General features: G+C 36.7%; 1 protein-coding gene across 2 annotated transcripts; it reads right to left on the minus strand.

Moving 5' to 3' along the window:
• Positions 1-386: 386 nt before the first annotated feature.
• On the minus strand, positions 387-25,765 carry LOC149834601 (NEDD8-activating enzyme E1 regulatory subunit AXR1-like). 2 transcript variants are annotated; one of them, XM_090011493.1, is made up of 15 exons: positions 25,622-25,765; positions 23,007-23,179; positions 22,765-22,928; positions 22,357-22,467; positions 22,153-22,232; positions 21,846-21,996; positions 21,653-21,746; positions 21,011-21,099; positions 18,105-18,178; positions 17,855-18,017; positions 3,610-3,695; positions 1,362-1,445; positions 1,087-1,243; positions 864-1,002; positions 387-739 (listed from the first exon to the last, which is right to left on the minus strand). In XM_090011493.1, the coding sequence occupies exons 1-14, from the start codon at positions 25,657-25,659 to the stop codon at positions 919-921; spliced, it is 1,548 nt and encodes a 515-aa protein (XP_089867619.1). In that variant the 5' UTR covers positions 25,660-25,765; the 3' UTR covers positions 387-739; positions 864-918. The 2 variants fall into 2 exon arrangements, with proteins under 2 accessions (XP_089867619.1, XP_089867617.1); XM_090011491.1 differs by having other exon boundaries at positions 1,087-1,267.
• Between the last annotated feature and the right edge of the window lie 1,837 nt (positions 25,766-27,602).

Genomic DNA, 27,602 nt, shown 5'->3' on the forward strand with positions numbered 1-27,602 from the left:
CCGTTTGCAGGCCTGGGTTAAACCAAGGGCACTAGACACTTTGGGAAACGTAAGCCTGGAATTGGAATTAAAAGACAGTGGTAACCGATCTGTAATACCAGGTAAAACGAGGGACCTAATCAGAAAAATTCCCCATCACTTAAGCATAACCAATATTAGTATTCAGTATCAGCATCTTCTTAATAAGACATTTCCTTGGATCAATATAAAATGACCGTTACTGGCCGCTTCTACCATTTTCCAGTCATCTTATGGCTGGAAAGCATCAGATCAAGTGGGGCATGAAACTTATGAGAGAAAATTCTTCTCCCACAAAATTTCAGAACATTTTTTAACAGCTGACAAAGGCTCAGTTTAGGTTCATCAATTGCCATCACACTTCAAGAAGAGAGAATGGTTTTTCTCATAACAATCAGGAATTACATTTTTCCATTCATCCACGTATTATATGCAGCACAAAAACTTCCACTCAGGGAAGGTGAAAAAGAGATCTCAAAAAACTTTCAAAATGTTCATCGAACGCAAATGCAAGTCCTGCACCTTTAACCCAAGAAAATGCCAGAAATATATCTTGTCAAAACAGAAAAGAAAAGAAAACAGTGGTTTGACATGTAGATCCCCTTTTTCCTGCCCCTCCAGCTCCTAAGGGAGTTGTGCTTAGCATATGCATCATTTCAGAAAAATGGATTGTCGATCAGGACTTGTACCTCGATCAGGATTGCAACAAACATGTGTCTTCCTGGATGGAAAGGACTACAAATTACATCACAGTTGTAAAGCTTAGGAGAAGTAGACAAAGAAACAACATGAAATGGAAACGCCCAAGAACTTGATCATATCTGCAGATAGAAACTTAAACTTACATAATGTCTGTGCTAAAATATGGAAACCATGTGAGGCAAATTCTCAAGCTGCAGGCTACAAGGCCAATATTTGAGATTTGTGATCAATGCCATTAAAGATGAAAGTTCCATGCATGGGTATGAATTGCTTGGTAATGAGCTGAAAAGTAGGAAACAAATATCAGTGTTGATAAGAAAAAGACATTGAGAACAACTTCTTGAAGCAAAAACAATTGAAACAGACCTTGATTGCTTCTTGTGATGCAACCCCTCCAATGAATGCAGCAACTGCATGGAGCTCAGCACCTCCAAACCGACACATTTCATTGATGAGGTCCTCGGACAAAGTGGATCCATTGGCGCCCAAGTCACTCAAGATACCAACTGCTACAGTCTTCAACCTTGACATTTCCTCATCCAATTCACTGCTAGCATTAAGTAAACCACGAACTGTACTATGAAATCAAAGAGACTGAGCATGAACATAGTTGGACAGTCATGATGAATGTAAGTACATACTCCTCAAAAAGCCCAGGGAATCTATTGTAATTACTGGTGAATCGTTCAACAGCCCGAAGCAGAATGTAAAAGCTAACAGCAGCACTGCAATACAATAGCCAAAGTTCAGATTGAAAGAAGAAAAACGGGAATATACCATGCCACTTGTATATGCAGTGCATAAATTAACAGCAGGCCCATGAACCATGGACATCCAAAGACAGCTTTGAGACTGCTAAAGTTTGAGAAAAGTCAAGTCTCAATCTTTTATCATTTCTTAATTTTCCCATGTTTTGTGAAATTGTCTGACTTTTCTGGACTCAAATTTCAAAGGACTGTAGTTGCAGATTTCTTACAATGAAGCTTGGTTTGTGATCAAGTTATAGAATGTGATCAGATTAATGTAACAGCAGCAGACTGTTTCACAACTTTCCCAAAAACAAATAAATTAGAAGAACCATATCCAGAATTTCCATCACTAGGTCCACCCTGAAGCAAACGCTTCCTACCTGAAAGTTCATCTTTAATTTTGAAACCTCAGTGCACATAGGATGCCCGCAATACCAGTATTCAAGTGCCACAACTCCACAGGTGTGTCAATACAGGTCCAAAAAGAGATTCAGTTGGTCACTGAAAATTTCTTAAAACTTCCACATCAAATTGTTTTATGCATCACGCTTCTCTGTTGATAATTATGGATTCAATTCTTCAAAATGCTAGCTCACTGCAAGCCCCATGCTTGACAGATTAAGATTAGTAACAGGTTAATTGAGTCCTGAATACCTGCTTACAATTTACTAAAAGCTATTCCAAATACTAAGCACAGCCTAATAACTTAGACCAATGCCACTTATGAAATATTACAAGCCAATTAACGCCTGTGGCGACACCTAACCAGAAAAGTGTATTTTCCAATGCAAGCCATGCAAATACATCCAGTGTTCCTGCCATGGAGTCTTCTTTCTAAGCAATAATGTGCTAATATCATATACAAGCAACTACTTTAAGTATCAAGCAGATAGGTGTGACTGGCTATCTCATATTAGGATCTTAAAAGTAATCAATGTGCTTTATAATAAATTTACTGGTCAGCATTTAGGGTCTAATTCTTCAAGGTCCTATGGGACAGTTCAAAACATCAGGTTGATCAAGTCTAAGACTCCATACTTGTGAATTTATTGAACTATTCTGAAACCAAGTCTAACCATGTTAAAATTTTAATAGTACTATAAGTCCATTAATCATAGGTATCAAGTAGAAGCAACAAATTTACACCAAAAAACACATAACTGTTTAAGTATTAATAGTAAGTCCCTTTATTATAGCATATAGCTATCAAGTATGAGCGAAAAAATTACACCAGGAAACACACAACCTTCAGTGGTTTCAACCAACCAGATAGCAGCAATTTACTATTATGTAATCAAGGGAAAATTCATCACATGTAGACACTTGTTTTCTAAGTGATGAATGTCATCACCAGCTACAAGCAACCTCTAAAGGTCAGTTTCAGTTTAATTTAGGCTATTAATGACCAAATTATATGCATAATATTACAACTACCATGTATGTATCTATGCAAGTTCCTGCATTCATCATGCAATCTCTGCCCTTGAAAAAACTGGCTCGATAGAGCACAATAGGATGCTGTTATGTGGACAGGCATCCATGCCTAAGGCTAAGCAGACAATATTTCTTGCAAAAAATAAAGAAGTGCCATAAAAGACACTAGATATCAAAAATAGTCTTGCAATTTTTCAGACCCTTTTGCCAATATTGTGATAGCCCTTCTACCTACAAACAGAGGAGAGGGTAAGATCTATAAGGTACCTTACATTCTACTTGAGGCAGGTTAAAGGACCTAAATTTTATACAACCACCAGATGCTCAGACCATCAACAAAATCTGGGAAGGAAAAGATATTGATGATAAAAAATCTAATGGACAGGATAAAATATCTGCTGAAGTCGTGCACTATTTGTTAGAAAAGTAATGCAAAACACACTAAAGAGAGGGGAATTGATTAGGTGGCAAGTAGTTTAAGTTCTAATAAATAGCCAGAACAACAACATGCACGTGCCTACACACTTTTAGGGAAATATGAGTGAAGAAATGCAGAACACCTTTTTTGCTCTAAGTTCTCACTAATGTCCCACTACTTCAAAACCATTTTTCTATCAAGGAAAAAAAAATCACAGTGTTCCTTCTATAATTGTTTGAAAAAATCCTCTGATTCTTCATTATTCAGCTACAGGGAAAAAGGATGCACCTATATTCTTCATCCATAAAGTACTTGTGGAGTTCTGGTAGAAGAGGGGAAGTAAACTCCTCGTCAATGGATCGGTACCTGCACACCTGTAAAAAAAATCATAAATTCAAATAAATTCAGAATGCTAAGTCTTGTTTCACTTATTTCAGAATCTGTGTAATGTGAATAAGAAAAGTGCAATGAATAATGTGAGGAATTTCACTATAGAAACTGTAATGAAGTGGATAGAATCCGATACACATGCAAGAGCACACTCACAATCCAGTAGAATGCTTGATTGAATCACCGAACCACCCACACAAGGGTCAAAAATAATATATTGCATAAAATCACTCAAGAGAGTGTTGAACAAATACAAGGCCTTCAAGGCCAATTTATAGAACAAGTGAAGGGGCTGTTGGGGGCAGCCCAATGTGACTGTTGGGCTGCTCCCAACGGTCAGAATTCTAACAGTCATATTGGAGCTGCTCCCAATAACCCAAAACTTAATAAAATAAAATAAAACAAAAAGGCAAAAAAGAAATAAAAGTAAAAGGAAAAAAATAAAAAGGGTTGTCAGCCCCTATTGGGCTGACGCCTATTACAGTGAAAGTACCAAAATACCCTTGATGGGTATTTCGGTTTACAACCTTTAAATATATTTATATGTATATGTATACATATATACATATACATTTATGTATATGCATAGCATAACATATCTTAACCCCCCCCCCCAAACTCAAGGTACAACCACCGAGAGTTTGCCCAGTAGGAAGTGAAATCTTGGTGATGGTAGCGCTTTGGTGAAGAAGTCCGCGAGTTGGTATTCTGATGGAACATACAGTAGTGTGATGGTCTTCCGCAGGAACTCTTCACGAACGTAGTGGCAATCCATCTCAATGTGTTTCGTTTTCTCATGAAACGTATGATTGCTTACAATGTAAACAGTGCTCTTGTTGTCACAACATAATTTTGAAGGTTCTGCAATATGAACCCCCAAGTCTTCGAGAAGTTGTCTCAATCAAACTAATTCCGACGTAGTGGTTGCCATGACCCGATACTCAACTTCAGTTGAGGAGAGTGACACCTTCTATTGTTTTTTGCATCGCCATGAAATTAGAGAATCACCTACAAAAACACATAAACCAGTGGTTGAGCGTCTATCATTGACATCCCCTTCCCAATCAGAGTCAAAATATGCAATGAATTCTAATGATGAAGAGGATAATAAAAACAAACTAAGGTTAACAGATTTTTTAATATATCTAACAATTCTCGTTACAACACTCATATGTACTGTAGTGGGAGCATGTTGAAATTGACTAGCATAATGAATAGCATGGGATATATCAAGGCGAGTAATAGAGATATAAGATAAAGCCCTTATCATTTGTCTATCTATAGGGCGTTGGATCTTGCAAGAGCTCTCCATCATCTATCTTCATTTTGGCATTTATGACTTCTGGAGTATCGACAAATTTCTCATTCGAGAGTCCTGATCTTTCAATGATTTCTGCTGCATATTTAGTATGTGACAAAAAATAACCATGATTTGAGTAAGCAACTTCTATTTCAAGAAAATATCGTAGAAAACCAAAATATGTCATATCAAAGTTAGCTTTAGGCACATCTTTGATATGGTTAACTCCTTGCTTATCATCTCTGGTGATTATCATATCGTCTACGTACAGTAGTAAAATCATCATTCCTGCATTAGAAGACTTAACAAACAATGTAGTATCAGTAAAGCAAGATTTAAAATGAAATTGAATCATCACATCACTGAACCTATCATACCAAGCTTTTGGAGCTTTCTTTAAGCCATATAAGGCCTTACGTAACCGGAGAGCTTTTACATGTGTTAAAGGCAAACCAAGAGGAGGATTCATGTAAACTTTTTCATCTAGGTTGTCATTTAAGAAGGCATTCTTAAAGTCCATTTGGGTCATTTCCTAATTGATGATATAGCAATGAGAGTTCTAACGGTAGTCATGCAAGCAACAGGGGCAAATGTCTCATCATAGTCAATCTCATATTCTTGACTGTATCTCTTGGCTACTAACCTAGCCTTATATCTTTCTAATGTTTCGTCGTACTTGATTTTTACCTTGTAAACCCATCGACATCCTATAGCTTTTCTTTCTTTAGGTAATGTTTGGATCTCCCAAGTTCTTACCTTCTCTAATGCTTCCAACTCGTCATTCATGGCCTTAATCCATTCATGTCGGTGTTTAGCCTCATGATATGATTGAGGTTCAGAATACGAGTGAATGGCCCATTAGGCAAGATCTAAACTTAGGTTCAAAGGAATCATACGATATGAATCTACTAGGAGTTGTCGAAATTCTTATGGATTTTCTAAGGTTAGAAGAATCTTCTTCTTGGCATTGGGAGTATCTTTTTAAAGCACTTTGTGGGTGATCTTCAGTACGATGAGCATAGGTTTGTAAATCATCGTGAGGTAGGCCCACATTGTCAGAACTCCTACTCATATTCTCAATTTTGCCTCATGAATATTTTGACTCTTATGGATAGCTTCACTCTTGTCATTGACAAGGTCAAAGAGGAACGAATAATCACAACTTTCTTGGATATTATCATTGGTAAACCCGCTTTCATTTTCAAGAAACATAACATTTCTAGAAACATATAACTTGTTCCTTTCAATATCATAACACCTATATCCTTTTTGGCTTTCGGCATAGCCCAAAAATACACAAGGAATGACTTTAGGGGAGAGTTTATCATTTTTGTTTGTAAGAACAAAGCATTTGCTCCCAAAAACCCTTAATCTTTTATAATCGGGAGACATTTTACAAAGTTTTTCAATAGGAGAAATGTTTTCAATATTTTTTGAGGGCATTCTATTTATCAAGTAGACTGTCGTAAGCGCAGCTTCAGCCCAAAAAAAATTTGAAACATTTCTAGATACTAGAAGAGTTCTAGTGGATTCAATAATGTGCTTATGCTTCCTTTCAGCAATACCATTTTGTTGAGGGTATAGGGACATGATTTTTTATGTACAATTTCATTTGAGTCAAGATAATTTTTAAATTCTTTTGACACAAATTCTCCCCCATAATCAGTTCTAAAAATTTGGATATTGGTTTTAAATTGATTTTGTATATAACTATGAAATTTTTTAAAACAATCAAATACTTTAGATTTGTGTTTTAAAAAGAATATCCAAGAGTGTCTGCTATAATCGTCTACAAACACAACATAATAAGAAACACCTCTTTTGGATATGACTGGTGCGGTTCCCATACATCCGAATGCACAAGCTCAAATGGATTATTAGTTATAAGATGTCTTGTTCCAAAAGGTAAAGACTTCGTTTTGCCAAAAATGCAATCTTCATATACAAAATTTTCTCTTTTACAATTTGAAAGAAATGAAAATAATTGTAATTTGGTCATACTAGGATGTCCTAATTTTTTGTGCCAAATTCCTACATTTTTCTTTTTCACAAAATTACAAAAAAGTTGTTTTGGCAATTCAAGATTGTCTATAACATAGAGGTCTCCTCTTCTATGGCCTTGCCCAATCGGCTTCCCGAACTGGAGATCCTGTATTAGACAATCATTGGATGAGAAAACAATTTTACAACCATACTCCGCAATTTGAGAAACCGATAGGATGTTTAAATTTAATTTTGGTACTACTCGAATATTTGGTATGTGAAATATAGGTGTTTTTTGATAAATACCAAAAACTTTTGATTTTTAAAGCGGTGTCATCGACAGTGAAAACACAAGAATCATTTAAGTTAAACTTGCATTCGGATAATATAGACTCATCAGGAGTCATATAAAATGAAGCACCGAAATCTAAGATCCAAGAGGTCTTACCATGTTTGTCACTTGTTGATACAGTCGCTCCCGAATACGAGGAAGATTGAGCTTTGAACATAGGTTGCAATGCCTTCATCAATTGAGCTAAAGAGAGCGAACCGATGCATTTGGAGTCATCTACTTCACTCATTTTCATCGAAGCTACTCTTTTATCTTCTTTATAATCCTCTTTCTTTCTTTTGGGACAAAATGGTTTGATGTGTCCCGATTCATAGCAATGGTAGCAAATAATTTTTTCACCTTTCTTTGACTCATGATCACCCCCTCTTTTCATAGTTGTTGAAGTTTCTTTCATTCTCATTTCTTACAAAATGAGGTGGTTTATAACTCTTTGTATGGTTTCCGGGCTTTGACATAACAAGCACGGATTCTTCATCCTTAGAAGTTGATGGCCTTTTCAATCTATTTTCTTTCATCGTTAATTCTTCAAGTATCTCAACTATGGAAGGAACCCCTCCTCTATGAAGAAGAGCGGACTTAGTTCCTTCAAATTTGGGTCTAAGCCCATTTATGAATTGATAAAAATGTTCCGCTTTGATTTGATTTTTGCGGAGCTCAATATCTTGTGGGCAATGTCACTTTGGCTCAAGAAGAGTCAATTCATCCCAAAGTAGAGAGAGAGCATTGTAGTATTCTCTTATGCTCATCTCTCCTTAAGTCATTGTCCTTACTTTATTTTGGACATTACATATATGCGCAATATCCTTAAGACTATACATTTCTTTAAGATATTTTCAAACATCACTAGCGAAGTCAAACTTCGTCAAACTAGAACATTTGTGAATGTCCACACTATTGATGAGCCATCCAATAATTTTGGAATGACCCATCCTCCATTCTTTCCATCTTTTCTCATATTCGGAAACGGTTTTAGCAATTTCCTCTCCTTGAAGCGCAATTTCTTTTTCATTTTCTAACTTTGTAAGGATAAGCTTAGGTTCCTTGTCAGTGCCGTCAACCAACCCCTAAAGCCCTTTTTCACATATCTTATATTTTACTATGGATGCCCACATCACATAGTTGGTGTCATTTAGGCGTATGGGAATGGAGACAATAACTTCCCTTTCATTCTCCATTTAAAACAAGCGAAAAATAAAAAGCAAGATAAGATGAGAAAGAGTAGAAGAGAGAAGAAGAATGTGATACAAGGCCTTTCTGGAGATGATCCGCTTCCCGATGCAACGGCCGGAATTTTCCCAAGACCAAGATCCTTCTTTTAATCACGACCTCCTTTCTAACAAGCGTCCTTTGGAACATCAAAGCTCTAATACCATGTAATGAAGTGGATAGAATCCTATACACATGCAAGAGCACACTCACAATCAAGTAGAATGAATCACTGAACCACCCACACAAGGGTCTAAAATAATATATGGCATAAAATCACTCAAGAGAGCCTTGAATAAATACAAGGCCTTCAAGGCCAATTTATAGAACAAGTGAGGGGGCTGTTGGGGCAGCCCAATGTGACTGTTGGGCTGCTCCCAACGGTCAGAATTCTAACCGTTGGGAGCAGCTCCAACAGTCATATTGGAGTTGCTCCCAATAACCCGAAACTTAATAAAATAAAATAAAACAAAAAGGCAAAAAAGAAATAAAAGGAAAAGGAAAAAAATAAAAAAGGGTTGTCAGCCCCTATTGGGCTGATGCCTCTTACAGTGAAAGTACCGAAATACCCTTGATGGGTATTTCGGTTTACAACCTTTAAATATACATATATGTATATGTATACATATATACATATACATTTATGTATATGCATAGCATAACATATCTTAACAGAAACTAGCAGTGGTATATGCAGGAAACTTCTTGGATGAATATGAAATTAAGAGTTATAAGCATCATAATTAATATTTAAGGAAGAGGTTCATAGGCTAGGATCTGACTCTTCTAGGCCTCATCTAAAACCTCATACAATTTTTTTTTACCACAAAACAGAAACTTTATAAACATAAGAACGAGGTAGTGAATGACGAGATTTAGTTGCCATCAAACAAGAAGCAGCACAATCAACAAGCAGTGTAACAAACAGAATATGGATATTCATTAATTCACTGTCTGTTAAATCCATCCATTCCAAGTCACCATGTGACCACCTGGTCATAGCAGCTAGCTTTATATCTGGTGTAACAAAGGAATGAGTGGATTCCAAAATAGACAGCTATCAAATCACTTGAAGTTTCTTTTTGTTCCACATCTACAATTAAATTGCCAGTAACAGCCTTAGTTGGCAAAGGCGGCGCCTAGGCAAGCTAGGCGTAGCCCCACCGCAACTAGGTCTGGGTGGTGGGGCCCTATTTTCATGCCTAGGCTTAAGCCTAGGTTGGTCTTTTTTTGTTTTTTTTACATTGACCTTAAGACCCATATAAAAGGGGGAAAGGGGCCTAATTCGCCCATTTTCCTCTCTCTCTCTCTCTCTCTCTCTCTCTCTCTCTCTCTCTCTCTCTCTCTCTCAGTTGCTTATTTGGGAAATAATAACACAAAAATCTTATGATATTTTTCCAGCCATTTTAAAAGGTCAAAATATCATATGATACTTTGCAAATGTGGTGCCATTTTTACTTTTTTAAATATCATGATTCTATGACAATATTCACATTTTATTAGTTATATACTAAGAAAAAATGGGATTTTTTGCTTTACATATCTTATTAGTTGCTTATTTTTAGACAAATTTTTATTAAAATTTTATTTCAGCAGATTGTTTCTGAGAAAAACTCCGAAATTATAAAAGTTTCAATTTTTCACAAGTAGGGATGTAAAGGGTTCAGATTTGAATCGGGTGTGGCTAATACCAGATTCAACTAATTAGATGTTGGCTAAACAGATTCGAAATTGAATTTGGATTTGGATTGTGAAAAGCTCATCCCTATCTGTTTTTTACATGTAAATGGGTTCGAATATCCATCAAATCCTGAATATTTGTCAGATTCGGTAGCAAAAAATCAAAACCATATCCACATACAATTATAATCGGATATCATTTTGGCTTACCAAATTCTACTAAACAATCAGATTTGGTCCGATATCGGGTAAAATCCGATCCATTGACATCCTAATAATCACATCATAATTGTTGTTGTTTTCCATTTAAAACTTTTATCATTGTGGTATGGTGATAAAAATGCGGACCCGGATAATTTTTTTCTTTCAACCCAAGTTCATAATCACCTTCTAGTTTTTACATGTAAAAACCCTCTTTGCTGGATACAATTAGGTGCCAGTTAAACTTCATGGCAACCATCAGATCTAATTTGGGTCCAACTAGGGTTTTCGACCTGTTTATTCAATTGTTCATTTCTTCTTCTCATAAGTCCATTGTTAATTTTTTGTATACATGATTTTATTTTTTGTATATTGTTTATTCACATAGTTAGTTGTATTGTTTGATTATCCAATTGTTCATTTATTCTTAATTTTTTTGAGCAGGTTATCAGTTGCATGGTGTTTTTATTTAATTGTTCATTTCTTCTTATCTGTCTATTGCTTATTTTATGTCTATTGTTATTAATTTGTTGTTGTATATATGATTTTATTTTTTGTATATTGTTCATTCACATTGTTAGTTGTATAGTTTGTTTATTCAATTGTTTATTTATTCTTCATTTTTTAAGCAGATTATTTAATATAATTGCTTTACAGAACACGACATGTTATGTTTTGTCTATTACTTATTGTCTAAGTCACAGGGGCTCGGCAAAACAGGTGTCGCACCCGCGTCGACGCAACGCGATGCGGGTGCGCGTGCGGCACCCGGGTGCGGTCAACATGACCTTGGGTATGGTCAACACACCCAGGGTCATTTTTGTCCACTTTTTGGCGTTAAAAAAAATCCCCGATAAAAAGGAGGATTGGGGCAAAAAAAAATTTGCCCCTAATCTCTCCTCTCCTCTCCCCCTGAGCTCGAGCTCTCTCCTACCGACGCCCCAGCTCCACCTCCCAGGCTCCTCCTCTCCTTTCGCAGGTATGTACCCTCTCTCGCTCTCTTGTTGGGTCAGCAGGGGAGGGGCCGAGCCCCCCCCCCCCCCCCTCTCACTCTCTTGTTGGGTCGGCAGGGGAGGGGCCGAGCAGCCCCTTCCCTTCTCGCTCTCTTGTTGGGTCGACAGGGAAGGGGCCAAGCCCCCCCCCCCCCCCCTCTCTCGCTCTCTTGTTGGGTCGGCAAGGGAGGGGCTGACCCCCCCCCCCCCTGCTCCCTCTGTTTTCGGCACGGGAGGGGCCGAGCCCCTCCTCTTGCTCTCTTTTTGGGTCGGCAGGGGAGGGGCCGAGCCCCTCCCCCCTCTCGCTCTCTTGTTGGGTCGACAGGGGAGGGGTTGAGCACCCCCTGCTCCCTCTGTTTTCGGTAGGGAAGGGGCTGAGCCCCTCCCTGTTTTTGGCAGGGGAGGGGCCGAGCCCCCTACCCTACTCCCTTTGATTTCAGGGGAGGGGCTGAGCCCCCCCTCTCGCTCTCTTGTTGGGTCGGCAGGGGAGGGGCTGAGCCCCCCCTGCTCCCTTTGTTTTCGGCAAGGGAGGGGCCGAGCCTCCCTCGCTCTCGCTCTCTTGTTGGGTCGGCAGGGGAGGGGCTGAGCCCCTCCTTCTCCCTGTGTTTTCGACAGGGGGAGGGGGTCGAGTATAACTAATTTGAAATTTTGAATGTATTTTTTTTGTGTTTTCAGAATAAAAATGACGGATAAAGGGAAAGGACTTGCGTCATCCTCATCCCAACATGTGAGTTCTGCTGCTAGTTTTGCTGATAGTTGCTGTGGGATTGATGATGTGGGGCCACTATGGGTACGTGTAGATAAACTTGCAAAAACTGAAGAAGGAGGTGGTGGAAACAAGAGATTTTGATGCAAACTCTGCAAAAGAGATTTTGTTGAGTCTTATACAAGAGTGAAGGCTCATTTGTTGAAGATACCAGAACATGGCATTTCAGTTTGCAAAAAAGTTGATGAGGCAATGCGAAGACAATACAAGAAAATACAAGAAGAATATGAGAAGAGAAAGGCAATGGCCGATTCTTCTGCAGTTAGTGTGTCATTTGCAAGTCATCAAGAAGATGCTGAAAAAAAAAGTCAATGTAGGAGGTAGAGGAACGATACAAGCAGCATTCAATACATATGGAAGAGAAGAATTGGATAGAAAAGTTGGGAGGTATTTTTATTAGAAGGATTTAGTAACATCATTGGCAAATTGTAATTTGAGTGATTATGTGCCTCCAAGTTCAGAAAAAATACGAACCACACTTCTTGCAGAAGAGAGGGAAAATATGGAGAGGTTGCTAGAGATTAAAAAATATTCATAGGAGCAAAATGGAGTTTCTATTGTGTCTGATGGATGGACAAATATTCAAAGGCGTCCATTAATCAATTTCATTGCTTGTTCGCTTAGTGGCCCAATATTCTTGAAAGCAGTTGATGCATCTGGGTAATATAAAAATGCAAAGTATTTGAAGGGATTGTTTATAGAAGTGATAAAAGAAGTGGGTGATCAGAAAGTGGTACAAATCATTATAGAGAACGCTCCAGTTTGTAAAAGTGCAGCGTTGAGTTCAGAGAGTGAGTACCCTCATATTTTTTGGACTCCCTGTGTAGCACACAACTTAAATCTAGCCCTAAAGAGCATCTGCAACCCCAAAGAAGAAGAAAATTTACAAGCATATGCTTTATGTTCATGGATTGAAGATTTAGAAAGAAATGTCAAAAGCATTAGGAATTTTGTTGTTAACCATCATCGTGCTAATGTTATATTTAATAGGCATTCTGATTTGAAACTGTTGAAGGTCGTTAAAACACGTTTTGCGTCCATCATTGTGATGATAAAGAGGATTAAAAGAGTGAAGAATGCTTTGATTAACATGGTCACTGATGAAAATTGGACATTCTATCGTGCTAATGATGATATCAAGGCTCAAGAAATTAAAAAATCAATTATTGATGATGAGTTTTGGGACAGAGTGGTATACTTCCTTCAATTTACGCAACCTATTTGGAAAATGTTAAGAGAAGTTGATAAGGATGAGCACATGCTTCACAGAGTGTATGAAATATGGGATAATATGATTGAAAAAATGCAAGCTATAATTTTCAAGCATGAAGAAAAAAATCCTGCATTGGATGATTCAGATTTTTTTAATCATATTCATTCAATTTTAGTCAGAAGATGGGATAAGAGCAACACTCTTTTGCATTGCATGACACATTCTCTTAATCCAAAATATTATGCAAATAAGTGGTGGGCTGGTGGTATTGGTCGTTTCTCTCCAAATTTAAACCCAGAGCTATCAAGACATAGAAATATGTGTATGACAAGACTTTTTCCAGAAGCATATCTTCTACATCAAGTCACACAAGAGTTTGAAAAATTTTCATCTTCAAGATTATATGGATCGGCATTATTCGCGAGAGAAAAAGATAATATAGATCCTATCACATGGTGGTCAACATTTGGATCAAAAACACCTCTTCTCCAACGTCTTGCATTAAGATTGCTATCGCAGCCTGCTAATTCATCTTGTTGTGAAAGAAATTGGAGCACATATTCTCAAATCCACAACATGAAGAGAAACAAACTCACCAGCAAGCGTGCAGAGGATTTAGTATATGTTTATTCAAATATTCGATTACTTTCGCGAAGCAATGATGAATACAGCTACTAATTTACTCTCTTAGTTATTTGATTATTTCTTAGTTTTCATTTAAATATACTTATATTGTATTTAACATTTTTAAATTGGGTTTGTAACGCAGACAAGAAACATCCAAATTTTGGGATATAAACCCAGAAGAGTGTGACTTCGAAGGAGAATATGATTTCAACATAACAAACATGGATTTAGCTGAGCCCAGTATTCCTTCTAATGATGCATTTGATGATGAAGAAGAAAATTATTAACATCCATTACTTCATCAGGATATACTTTGGTATGTAATTTAGTTCTTTTATGCTTTACTTATTTGATTGATATTTAGGTCGATTTATGTAATTGCTTTACTTATTTGATTGATAATTTGATATTTAGGTTGATATACTGCATGCATGATGAATGATATTATGACAATGTTAACTGTTAAATGTTAAACTGTTAAAACTTCAAAATTATATATATATATATATATATATTTTTTTTTACATTTTTGCCCCTATCGCACCCCCACACCCGGGTTTTTTGGAAGTACCGCATCCCCGCACCTGCACCCGCACCCGCACCCATGTGACATAGCTTATTGTTGATTGATTTTATATTGTATACATGTTTGTTATTAATTTTAGCAGTTTGTTTACATATTTTGTGTGTTTTTAATTTTTTTATTTGGGGTACCGCCTAGTCTTTTTAGGGGCTCACCGCCTAGGCTCCGCCTAGCGCCTTTGACAACTAAGGTAACAGCCATGACCAAGTTTTGTTCCATCTCTTCTCTAACTTTCAATCCAAAACTAAGATGCTATATCACATTTAAGGAAAAAAGTACATATCAAACTCAAGCACAACAAATCAAAGAAAGGAAACCAGCCAAAGACAGGGATGTTCTTCGATTAGTGGGATTCCCATGGTGTACCAACCAGGTGGAAATTTTGCACACAAATATGTCCTATTTCCCACTAAAGCACCTTACCACTAGATGCTCCATTATGGGTCATAGAACCAACCATCAAAAAATCTCATTATCTTGCCTGACCTGGTTACTTTAAGGGATACTTTTCTTTCCTTTTGAGCAAAAGAAAAAAAAAATCATATGAAATAACAGATGGAGACGAAAGAAATAGAAAAAAGAAAAGGAGACCAGCAATCACGCACATCAAATCAATCTTAAGAAGCTAGTGCAAATAAGTGCAATAGCATTTATCCATGAAGAGAAATGATCCATAGAATCAAAAGCTCTACTACCCCATTCCACATGAATGGGGACAGAACAAGTTTTAAGATCTTGCAAATAGTGGCACACTCTTCCATCCACATAGTGCCAAGAATGTCACAACCTCAAGGAAAGGTCATCTTTCCAATAGCCCAAAACCATAGTCACAAATCTCGTTCTCGGGATATTTTTAAAAAATGAGTTTTTCTCGGAAAAAAAAGGGAAAATCTCGGCATGTATAAAATTACAAGTATATATATATATAGAGAGAGAGAGAGAGAGAGATTTCTTATATTAGAGAGATATCTTGTATTATAGAGAGAGGGGGCAGACAAATAGCATTTAGGTTTATGGGTTAGTCCCATATCGAAGGGAGTTGAAGAGGGAAGGCCCTCCACTGCTTTATAAATAGAAGGCTTCGTCTATTCCCCCTTTCAAGTGCCTGCCCACGTGATGTGGGAAGGGAGCATTTAATGCCTCTTTTTTCAAAAATGAAGAAGGTGAGACATTTTAAAGATGGCATTTAATGCCTCCTAGGGAAGGCAAAGCAGAAAATGGGATGTGTTTATATTGCATTTTAAAAAAATTGCATGATATAATTGTAAGATATTAAGTTGAAGAAATATTTTGAATATATCCATTTAATACGGTAAATATTTGGGAAGTTTATTTTTCAAGTTTTTTTCTTGAAAAATTGAATTTCTCAGCGATAATTGTTACTATGCCCAAAACCACACCTCTTGTCCAAAAAAACCCACAACAGAATGTCCTGAGGAAAGACTATTTTAGGATAATCTAGTATCCCAATTAGGGGTACAAGCAGTCGGACTGAATCTGAATCCAGATCTAAACTAGATCTGATGAATCAGGGGTGAATCTGGATTCAAATTTACCATACTTGTCCAGTAAAAAATGGTTGAGGCAAAGGTTTTACTTTTATGTGTAAAAAATATAAATCAACTCTAGAAATAGATCCAACAAAAGTTGCAATTTGGATTCAAAATAGTAAAAACCCTCAGATAACTCCAAATACAATCCAAACAAATATCTGGATCTTAGTTTAAGATATGCATCTACAATAATTTGGATCCCAGTCCAGCCAAACTTGATCCATTTGCACCCCTGATAGCAATGTGCCGTAACCTATCTCAACTTTGGTAACAAAAAACTCCACCATTGAGTTCCAAACCTTCTGAGCCCATGCATCCAAAATCACATCCTTGCCTTACAAAATATCTAATATCTTGCATAAGTTCATCATCAAAATCCTGTCACATAGGTACAGCTACAGGACGGGTGCAATACAAGTAAAAATGGTACGACACGATAATTTCTGAAAAGATGGGTACATGGACAGCGTTTGTGTGCATATATATATATATATATATATATATATATATATATATATATATATATATATATATATATATATATATATATATATATATATATATATATATATATATATTTGTTTATTTATTTATATTTATATTTATATTTATATTTATATTTATATTTATATTTATATTTATATTTATATTTATATTTATATTTATATTTATATTTATATTTTTATATAAGTGCATATGAACACATGCAAAAATGCACAATTACAGTCCATTTTACAAAAATACTCTAGATATGAAGTTGTAGACTGTCAATTAGAAACTAAAAATCTAAAGCATATTAAAGATATATAATTAACTGACAAATAATGATCAATAAATTTATTAACAGTAGACACTTTCAATGTCAGTCCGTAGACTAAACATTGATTGGGCAATAAAATTGATATTATGTATCAAATTAAATTAAAAAATTTAAAACCCAGTTGACCAGTACCCAGTACCAATACAATTACAACATGGGTATGACATCGTCATGGGGGGTTCGTACAAGTACCATGTTCCATAGTCAAACCAAAGGGGTTGAATGAGATAGCTTGATTGTTAGGTCACATTATCATAACCAAGGGGTTTCGGGCTCGAGTAACACAAGGGGCTATCCGCAGCTTCAATATAAATAAAACAAAAAAAAAATATCTTATGCACATAATTTTCAAATAAATAGCATAAAAAAGAAGCAATTCTTTCATAAGCCTCTGTAGATTTAACATTTTTCATCCACAGAACATAAAATTCATTCCCCACATCTAACTGCAATGGCTAAAAGGACCAGCTATGTCAATGAGCTCGTTATGTTAAGCTCAACTCATAGCCTAGGGAAACACGGCAGCCTCGAAGTCAAGAATGCAACCACATATAGAAGATCTACCCCTCAGTATTGCCTTGATGCTTTTGAAGAATCCATCACTTAATCGATCCCAGCCATAATCCACAAATTCTTGGCCAAAGTTTGTTGTTGAACCAATGCAACTTATGGCCCTTCAGGCATTTTTGTGATTCTTTTATATGCACTTGTCCACACTCTCTATAGTTTTGTAAAAATGAATCACAAGAAACATGTTGAACTTGTTTGACCTCAAGTCTTAGTATCTGGACTGTAAAGAAGTGTCACACTAACCACCCTAGGAAACCTTGCCTTAACAACAAAAAAGAGAAAAGGTAAAGAACTTACATTGATCTTTCTAGCATTTCGGCAGAAGCTCTTGATAGTTGCCTTGGAAATGCTACCAAGATCCCTTCCAATTCTCTTAAGAATATTCCTTACTAGTTGTTCCATCACATGCAAATCTGCCTCAGCCTTATCCTGGTATATCTTTTGCAAACTTATGTAGTATCTGTAAATAGAACTTTGTAACATTTATAATCCTTAAAGGATGTAACCAAATTAAAAAAATCTAAACAATCAATCCTGCATTACTAACTCAGTCGAGGATGTCATATCTGGTATAGATCCCTCTAAAGGTGCATCTCCATTGCCTTCATTCTCAATGAATTCCTGTTAGGGAAAAAAAGTTCACATCAGATACTTCAAATCAGGTAAGCATGCAACTGTAATTTTTTTCTGCATCAGTGCAAAAACATACTCTCTGGAACAAGTTACACACTTCAAAGCAGTAAACATGAGTTGATGAAAGTAATAAGGATTCGATGAACAATGCAGGGGAGTTTCAAATCTTGATAAAGAGCCTCTAACTTAGATTGTACTAAAACTCTGGAATGAAGGCTGTCCACAAGCCAAAGCAATGAAATTTGTACAAGCAATTCTTGTTAGACAAATAGAGCAAAACTAGTACATGGAATAAATATTGTCTCCCCTTCATATTATCTATCTCATGTAATCAGATTACTGGTGAAAGGCAAATATGCTTCATCCACGTGTTTTACACTGCAATAAATGAGTCCAAGTGAAGTTGGATAGAAATGATTCACTATTTAGAATCTTATTTCCCTTACCCTTCTTTCATAATTTTGGTCTTTGTAAGTTTACACAGAAACAGAGCACAGCCAATCACAATAAACTCTAATAAATTTTTCATAGAATAGTATATATTTAAAGTAACCAAATATCTGTTATTTTTATCAATAAAAGGAAGATATAAAGTACTCGTATACAGAAAATACAATTGAAAATAATCCAGTACCAATGTAAGAATAATGGCATATGCTAATACTTTCATATTCACTTAGGAACCTGAATGATAAACAACCCAATCTACGAATCCCCTTTCCCTCGATTAACAGGATATATTTAATAATTAATACCCATTTTTTATATCCTTCATTTAATGATGGATAAACTCAAACCACACAGACACTTCACTTATCATCTCTGTCCTGTGTCAACACTGGAAACAATACCCTATACACACAACACTTCATGGACACAGTCAAACCTGTACTGGACATGATCAAAACCATATTCATAACCTCATCTATTTCTTTTTATGATTTCAATATTCATTTTCTATTTACTTGTGTGATTTTTATTTTAAAGTTTATCACTGATTTCATTACACATTAACTTCCAACCAGGATTTACCATTAATGTTTATCATCATTATGATTTAGAATTGTTGTCCAAGAATTTGCACTTAAGATGGTATTCACGGTTAGCTGTTTGAAGAATTTTGAACTTGTATATATATATATATATATATAGATAGATAGATAGATAGATAGATAGATAGATAGATAGATAGATAGATAGATAGATATAGTGCATGTGTGTGTGACAAGATCCTTATGTCCTAGTTTTACACAACTCGTTTGTAACAAGCAGTCACCTATATCTTTCAAGGTAAAGGTTTTTCTCGGAGATAATTTCAAAAGGTGAAAAATCTCAGGAAAATCTCATAATCTTAGAAAATTGAAAAATATAAATATTAGTAAGAAAAAATAGGTTTTCTATTTTTTTTCTTACAAAAAATATAAAGAAACAAGTTTTAAAAGTTTTTAAATTACAAAGAACAAAAAATGGGAAAAACTGAACTGAAAATACATAAAAATAAGTTTTTGAAAAAGTTTTGCAAAAAATATCATGATATTTTCGTTTCAGTGATATTTTGAAAATAATGCAAGATTTTCCTGATATTATCAGTTACCTTAAAATATCGTTATTTAATATTTATCATGATATTTTCAAAATATTGCCGATATTGGTGACAGTGGTAACAAGTATGCCCATGTCAAATTCCATACCCATGTGTCTTTCTATGTGACATAGGTTCAAACTCTTACTTTGAACACATTTACTTTTGCCACAACGAGTTCTCTGTCTTTGTCCTTCATTTACCTTTTTATTAGTGAAGGATGGCAAAAACTCTTAAGATTAACTTGTTACATGAAATTCTAAGTCTTTGATCTAAAAGGATGAACTATGACATGTATCCCTAATTGCTTTTGATTTGATCGAACAAAACTCCAGCTTTTATTCAAAATAATCTAATATCAATAGAATTGTAGATTTACTACTTTATAGTACAAAGCTAAGTCACACGGACTCGGCTATAAGGTTGACACACCCACGTCGACACACCGCGACACGGGTGCGGCTTCGGACACGGGACGGACACGGTCAGCCAAGTGTCAAACTCGGTCAACGCATCAGGGCCAAGTCCGTCCATATTTTGGACTCGGTCAACTTTGACCGAGTCTATTTTTGTCTATTTTTAGGGCAAAAAATAGTATAAAAACTAAAAAAAAAATCGATCTTTTTATATATATTTATATATATATAGCCGAGTCTTATTATTGTTATATATATATAGCCATGTCCCCTAATGGGCACAACTTTGACCAAGTCTTATTATTGTTATATATATATATATATACATACATATAGCCGTGTCCCTGTGTCCAAAATTTTTTAAATTGCTCCGTACCCGTACCCGCACCTGCACCCATGTGACATAGGTACAAAGTGATATTCTGCCAATTACATTCTTGAAAACAAAAAGAATGATAACACAAAATTTTCACATAAATGTTTTCATCTCAGATATATACAGTAAGTCCACCATGTTGTGAGAGATTTCATTATCCAAGATTCCAAATAATGTCATTGAGTTCGATGTTCACAATCCTGACTTATGTGAAGATTAATGGTGTGTTACATAATTTCAAGCTTTAAGAATGCCTAACTAATGGGATGAAAAGGACCAACATAAGCTATATGAGCACCTTAATGGTCTAACAGAGATTAATACAATTAGTTGTCCAATGTGTTCATTTTATCATTCTAATACTGCACCACACAAATAAAGAATCTTATAATCTTGATTATATGAATACAAAATCAGAGTTATTGAGTGAGAGCGAGTCTGCTAACCTTCAAGGCTGCCACAAGCACCCAGAAATTGGATGAACCAGCATGAACTTTTGCAGAACTGTCCTCAATTACCAAACGCAGTTGAGAACCTGGGTATGTAAAGTAAATAAATTGATACATGAAAGTTCTAGTCAAATCAGAGAAAGCATAATCTCATTATGATCGGGATTGCATTCTTAGGCCAGATCCGTTATAATTTATATCTAAATAAACTAGCTTAGCTATAAATATAATAAGCTAAGATCCAATCAGCTTTCCGAACTCATACACCACACTATTTTATGTTATGTGAGTTGAGAGCGCTTAGCTGAGAGGTTAGAACATCGCATTTGTAATGTGATGTCATCGGTTCGACTCTGATAGCCCCGGCTTTTCTCTATCGATCTAAAGGTAAAGCAATAATTTGTTACATGATTCAACCTAGATTAAATACTTTAAACCTTTGGCAAATTGATGTTTAAAGATTTGCTATATATACATGAACATATAATAAAATAAACACTATACACTTATATATGTTTCTGCACATATGGCATGCGGTTCTGAAGCAATCTCGCAAGCATCTACACCATTAGGAGACAAAGCTAACAAAGACCTAAAATGGCAGCGACAAAACAAAACCCGACATATTTGTGCACTCACTGATTCCAGCAGGAGCAGAAACTTTGAATGAGGAATCAATTGCTTCCTTATAGTTATCTTCATCCAGTGCAACCATTTTTGTTTTTAAAAGCTCCTATTTTGGAAATGAAAAGTACAAGTGTAAAATGATTAACTGAGTTAATTTAATCTCAGAGGAAAACAAGCAGTGCTAAGAGAAATAAAAAATGTGAACCTTGAATTCCTTTTTCTCCTCTCTGGTTGATGGAAGAAGACCACCATGTGTATCCTTCCATTCTGAAGCAACCTTTACAAGAATGACAACATATGGTATGTTCTTATGGATGACAGGGTCCGTTGTGTTTAGGTCAATGCTTTCCACAAACCTGCAGAAATTATAGGAGATTTTTTTTTTGCATATCACCCAAAGCAATTCAAATCTAGCCTAAGAAATCATTCCAGACCAAGAAATGTTAACCACAATTTAATGTTACAGGCTACTTATTACAAAACCCATGGAATAGAAATCACCAAAACCGTACTGCTTGAGTTCAGACCAAGGATTATGAAGGCGAAGGTCATCTACAAAGTGATCTGGCTTTGACTCAATTACAGTGTGTTCCTGTACATACAAGTATAAATCACTATTAGCCTATGGTATATTGATTGTCTTGTTTCTTCAACATATTGGCAAAATCATGAGAGGAAAGATAAAATATTACAGCCACATACTTACATCACATTACCTTCACACTGATCCGCACAAGGCCAGTGAGACCATAGGATCGTGCAACTATCAACATGACATTCTCTTTTCTACAGATCTTGTCAAGCTTCACTACTGAATTTTCTAACAGCTGCACACAGCATGAGCCACTGGTTCATCTAGAAAAGCTTCACTTGGCTGTCAATGAAGTACAAGCCACGAGAATAGCAGGTACTTGTAGCCAAATAAAAGATAATAAAGATATAGACGCAGTGTCTATGTTCATTTATCTGTGTGTGTGTGTGTGAAAAAATCTTTTTCATGTAATGCAGAAACAGCTTTGTGCAACCAATACAACAAAATTTGGGACTCTCTAGTCTCTCTTAGAGAAAAAAACCAAGAAGTGAAAACACAAATTAGTAGACAATGCAGCAGTTGAATTACATACCTGAGTTGCAATTACTAAGGTAAACTGAGAAAAAAATGAAGGATTGGTTTCAATAAGTTCCTCTGGAGACTCTTCCACATACTTGGCCCTTACAGCATCATTTAGTTCTTGTAGAAAGGCACATACACATTTTGCCTTTGACTCTCCAACACTTCTTTCATCCACTGTTCAAAGCATCAAGCCCCATAAGATCCAAAGGGAAGTTTCATAACAAGTAAAATTTACAGTTCCCAACAACATACCCATGAAATTGTTCCCAAGATCCCCTTCTTCAACTTTAGATCCATCTACAACAGTTATGCTCCCTATGCCACCAAGAACAAGGTTTTTTAGTGTTTCAGAGCCAGTTGGACCACACTTAAGCAAGCAAACACTAGCTTTTTCAAGTGCTTCCTGCCCTTGTTCTCCCCATATCCTGCAACCACAATTAGTTTTCAGGAAAAAGAAAAGGAAATTAACAAAAAATTCCTTCTAAAATTAATTATCACTAAAATTGCATAATGCAACAATATCCAAAATATGAAGAATAAATTCAAGTAGTTGAGATACACAAACACAATAAAAACTGAAGCCTGTAACATGAAAAGGAACAAATCATTACATTTTTCACAAAATTATTTCTGTATGCACTCATGCCCACATTTGGAGAAGTAATTGCCTATCAAAACTGCTAGGCAGAACTAAGAATAATGATTCATGAACATAAACACATAAATAACCAAAGCACTTAAAAGCATAAAATGGAATTAGTGAATCGGCACACTTGGTACTCATAGTGCAGAATCACTTCACTCTTTATGCAAATGAAATAAGATAATATTCCCAAATATTTTAGAGATTTTAAACTTTTCAATAACAGTAGCAAGAGTTGCAGACATCACAGATTCTAGAGGGATATAAGTGGAAAAGACATAACTCTAGATATGTGAAAAATAAAATGCAAATAAGCAATATTTGAAATAAAAATTAGCCTCATGGAACCATAGGCTTGATTGCCTCATGGATACATCTAACCCCAACTCAACCAGGAACTTATCACAAGTTAATTCCAGTGCAGTTTAGTCCTATTCAATCAGTCAAACCTATTCAATGATAAACTCAGAGTCCTGCATCAAAGGACTGAAACTTGATAAGACACATGCTCATGTTTTCATTCAACTTCCCACTTAATTTTATGTTGTTCTAGTAACAAATCTGACGACGGCACTAACTATGATACATGGCAATGATCTTGTAAAGGAATCTGTTGAGATGATGCTGTGCATATTTCAGAAATGAAGACTTTCCCCAATCAGTAAAACTGTTCCTCCCACAGTGAAGATATCAACCACAATGAACCACTGAAAAAAAAGGACTAGATAAATTAAAGAAGTCAAAAAGGGTCTATGAAAAATACTGACAGTATGCCAATATTGACTACTGACAAAAAAGGATGCAACCATAACATGTAAAATAGTTACATATAGACAACAGAAATATGTTTCACTCAAGCGTATAGAAAACACCAGCTAAATTTATAAACATGACTAGCAGTATGTATACGTCTTCCCTATTTGTCTTGGAACCTGTGATTTAGCTTGTCGCAATCAGCCATCAATCATGTGAAAAGATTGACCATTTTACCAGTCTCAACAGATAGAATTCCAAATACTTAAATGAGAGCCAATTTTAAACTCAAAATGCACCATAGACAGTATAATCAACAAAGCTCAAACAATTTGAATTTCAAAACAAAATCAGTGCATCTTGGAGGTGAACGTTGGCCTAGTTTGGGTAAGAATATGAAAGATTCAGGAGTACTAGCAACGAAACAGACACCGATAAGGCTTGATTTTTTCAATCTGGCAGATCATTTAGACCTAAGCCTAAACATCAGCCAGACAGCCCCATGAAGCTCCGCTTTTCTCGTTTCATAACTAGCCACTGAAAGTGTCACTGGTAACACTGGTCAGCGACATGCTTGATAGCATGCTTGCAAGTGGCACGCTCTACCGAGTCTCGTGTCGGACTTGTCGGGAACAAGAACCTCAAAAACAATACAATGGAAAAAGGGAAAAGACACAGCAGCAATTCATTTGCTGGCTTCAGCATGAAGCTCTATTATCGTTTTTTTTTTTCTTTTGGTGCCCAGAGATCGCCTAGCACAACGGATGCTCATGCCCTATCAATCCTAAGTCACTGCTGAACTCTGGTTGAATAGAGCTGCTATGCCACCCATGTCACTAGTCATATCCTTGAAACCATACAAATATCTTACAATCACAAAACCAAGGCAGCGAAACACCATACAAAAAAGGTGATGAACAAGCTCAAGCAACGGTTGAGGAAAACCAATGACAAAACCAAATCTGGGTAACCAAAATCTCAACCCCCATGGTTCAAATTTTTCTGCTCTTCATAAAAAAATCAAAAAAGAACAAAACAAAATTTCGAACTCGAAGGGGGGGAATAAGATCCAGAAGATACCACAAGGTGCATGCATCAATTTATGCTTATAATCTCCTCCCACAATCTAATAACAAAAGAGTCCCACAAAATTCCCCAAAGGGCAATGAATACCAAAAATTCCAACCCAAATATCTACAGCCCATAAGCCCTTTTACTCTAAATAACTCACTTTGGGAGCCAGAAACCCCAGAAGACGATCAATCCCAACGGAAATGGGTAAAGTCCCAAAGCCATCAAAATCTCAAAAATATACACCAAAAGCAATAGCAAGTCCAATAATCTATACAACAAACGAATGACTTGCATTGCAGTGGTAGCCCCAATTACAAGAGAGAGAGAGAGAAGGAATCGATTTTTAAGCTATTCTAAGGACGAAAAGAAGGTGTCCGACGAAGAGCGAGAGGAGAACCTGAGCTGCCGATCGTATTTGACCTTGGGCTCTGCCATGGCGATGGTGGTGCGCGTGCTTTAGGCCCTCAGCAGAGCAGAGCAGCTCCTTCCCTTTTCTTGGACTGTTCCTTCGATCGCTAAGTACAATCGTCTCCGACTTCCTGTGATGCTTCTGTCACAGACACGAATCATTGATTCCCAAAGAGTCGTGTCTTCAATAGATTGGAGCAGCCAATAGGTCCGACCCACCATCCTGGATCCAACCAACATAGGACAATCTGTCGGACCCGAGACCTCGACTTGGCTAGGCACTTGCTGCAATTCCAATTTCCAACTGAGATCTGGAATCTGGGTATGAGATGATAGATTATAATCTTAGGGCTGTTTGCATCGCAGGACAAAGGCTGAGCGGACAGGACGTGCAGCGTTTGTCCCGAACCAATGTTATCAGTATCCGTGCGTATCGGCCTGTATCAGCCGATCGGCAGAAATTTGATATGTTGCAGGCCTAAATCCGCTATTTTATAATAAATATAAAAAAACCAAAAAATACTTTGTAATAATATTTTAATGGTTTTAACACGTGTCACGTTATGATTGACACATTATTATTTATTATTATTTTTGGGCCGATACAAAACGATTCAGTTGAGTATGGGTATGGGCCCATACAGCTGAATCGGTAGCCCAACGATTCAGGGCCGATGCCGATACTGACAACATTGTCCCGGACTTGCCAGTATGATGGGTCCCACCGAATGGCATTGCATGCGTTGTCTAGTGTTATCAAAGGTGGTACACATCGCGCGCGGGATAGCTTTGTCCCCTGTGCGGGTTTGTACCGTGATTCAAACACACCCTTAAGGGTCCGTCTGATTGCAATGGAAAAAGTTTCGGATAAAATTTATCTATAGATAAACTTATGTGAGGAAAAAAAAAGTCTGATATGCCCACACAAGATTTTTTTCTCCAAAAAGGTGTAAAGCTTGAATAAATTTTTTTTTTTAGGAAACTTTCTCACGTTTGCAATGCACCAGAAAAAGTACGCAGGATCTGTAAATTGTGGGAGAACTTTTCCTTTTCCTTTTCCTTTTCCAACTCTTTTCCCCTGCAATCAAACAGGACCTGACAGTTCATTTGATCAAATAACATTTTTATGTAGGGAAGGAATTTGTCTGACACACAAATTTATCCAAGGATAATCTATCCAAAGAAATTGTAATTTGTTCAAGTTGAAATGCAAAAAAGAGTCTTTTTAAAAGTCGTAGACAAACAAAAAGGTCCATAAAGAAAGTTGTTTGATATAAAAGGGTGTTTGATTCACAAACATGCATGGACAAGGATTATCTATCATGTTTTGTCTGCGGACAGACCAGGACAAGGACACCCAATAACACCTTTTTGTTTTGTTTTTTTCAGAAGTGTTTAAGGTATCATGTCCTGTCCTCTCCAGTTCCAGGGGGGAGGGCAGAACTCCTCCGGACACGAAAAAATATTCTGGAGGGAGGCCTTTTCAGAGGTGTCCCTCCCCCATCCACGCATCCTGTGTTTTTATGGGTGCATAGGTGCATGTGGGTCCCATGCATTGGGCGGATGGTGGACACCATAGTCCCTGCAATCAAACGCCCTTGGACTCTTTCTCTAAGGGCGATTTTTCCATGTTTGCTGAGTTTTAGAAAAAAAACATTGGTTCCCTACTTTTTTTATTTATAATCGAAAGAAACCACACCTGGCACAAAAACCTGGTCACGTTGGCTCAACCTGTCATACCTATGGTTGCCAGGCCCAAAGGCGGAGCTGGGGGGGGGCAGGACTGGGTTGTAGCATAGTCCTGCCTCCCAGCCCAGTTAAAAAAAAAATTAAAAGCCCAGTCCTAACCCAGCCCTGATTCCCGAGTTGGATCCAGCACCTGGCGAGGGTGGGCACCCGCCCATGCTGGATCCAACCCGTTTAACTTATTACCCCTCAACCCCTCTTCTTCTTCGATCTTGATTTTGAGT

The sequence above is a fragment of the Nuphar pumila genome, chromosome 6 (assembly GCF_984573655.1).
Source record: "Nuphar pumila chromosome 6, dmNupPumi1.hap1.1, whole genome shotgun sequence".
In the NCBI taxonomy this organism is placed as follows: Eukaryota; Viridiplantae; Streptophyta; class Magnoliopsida; order Nymphaeales; family Nymphaeaceae; genus Nuphar; species Nuphar pumila.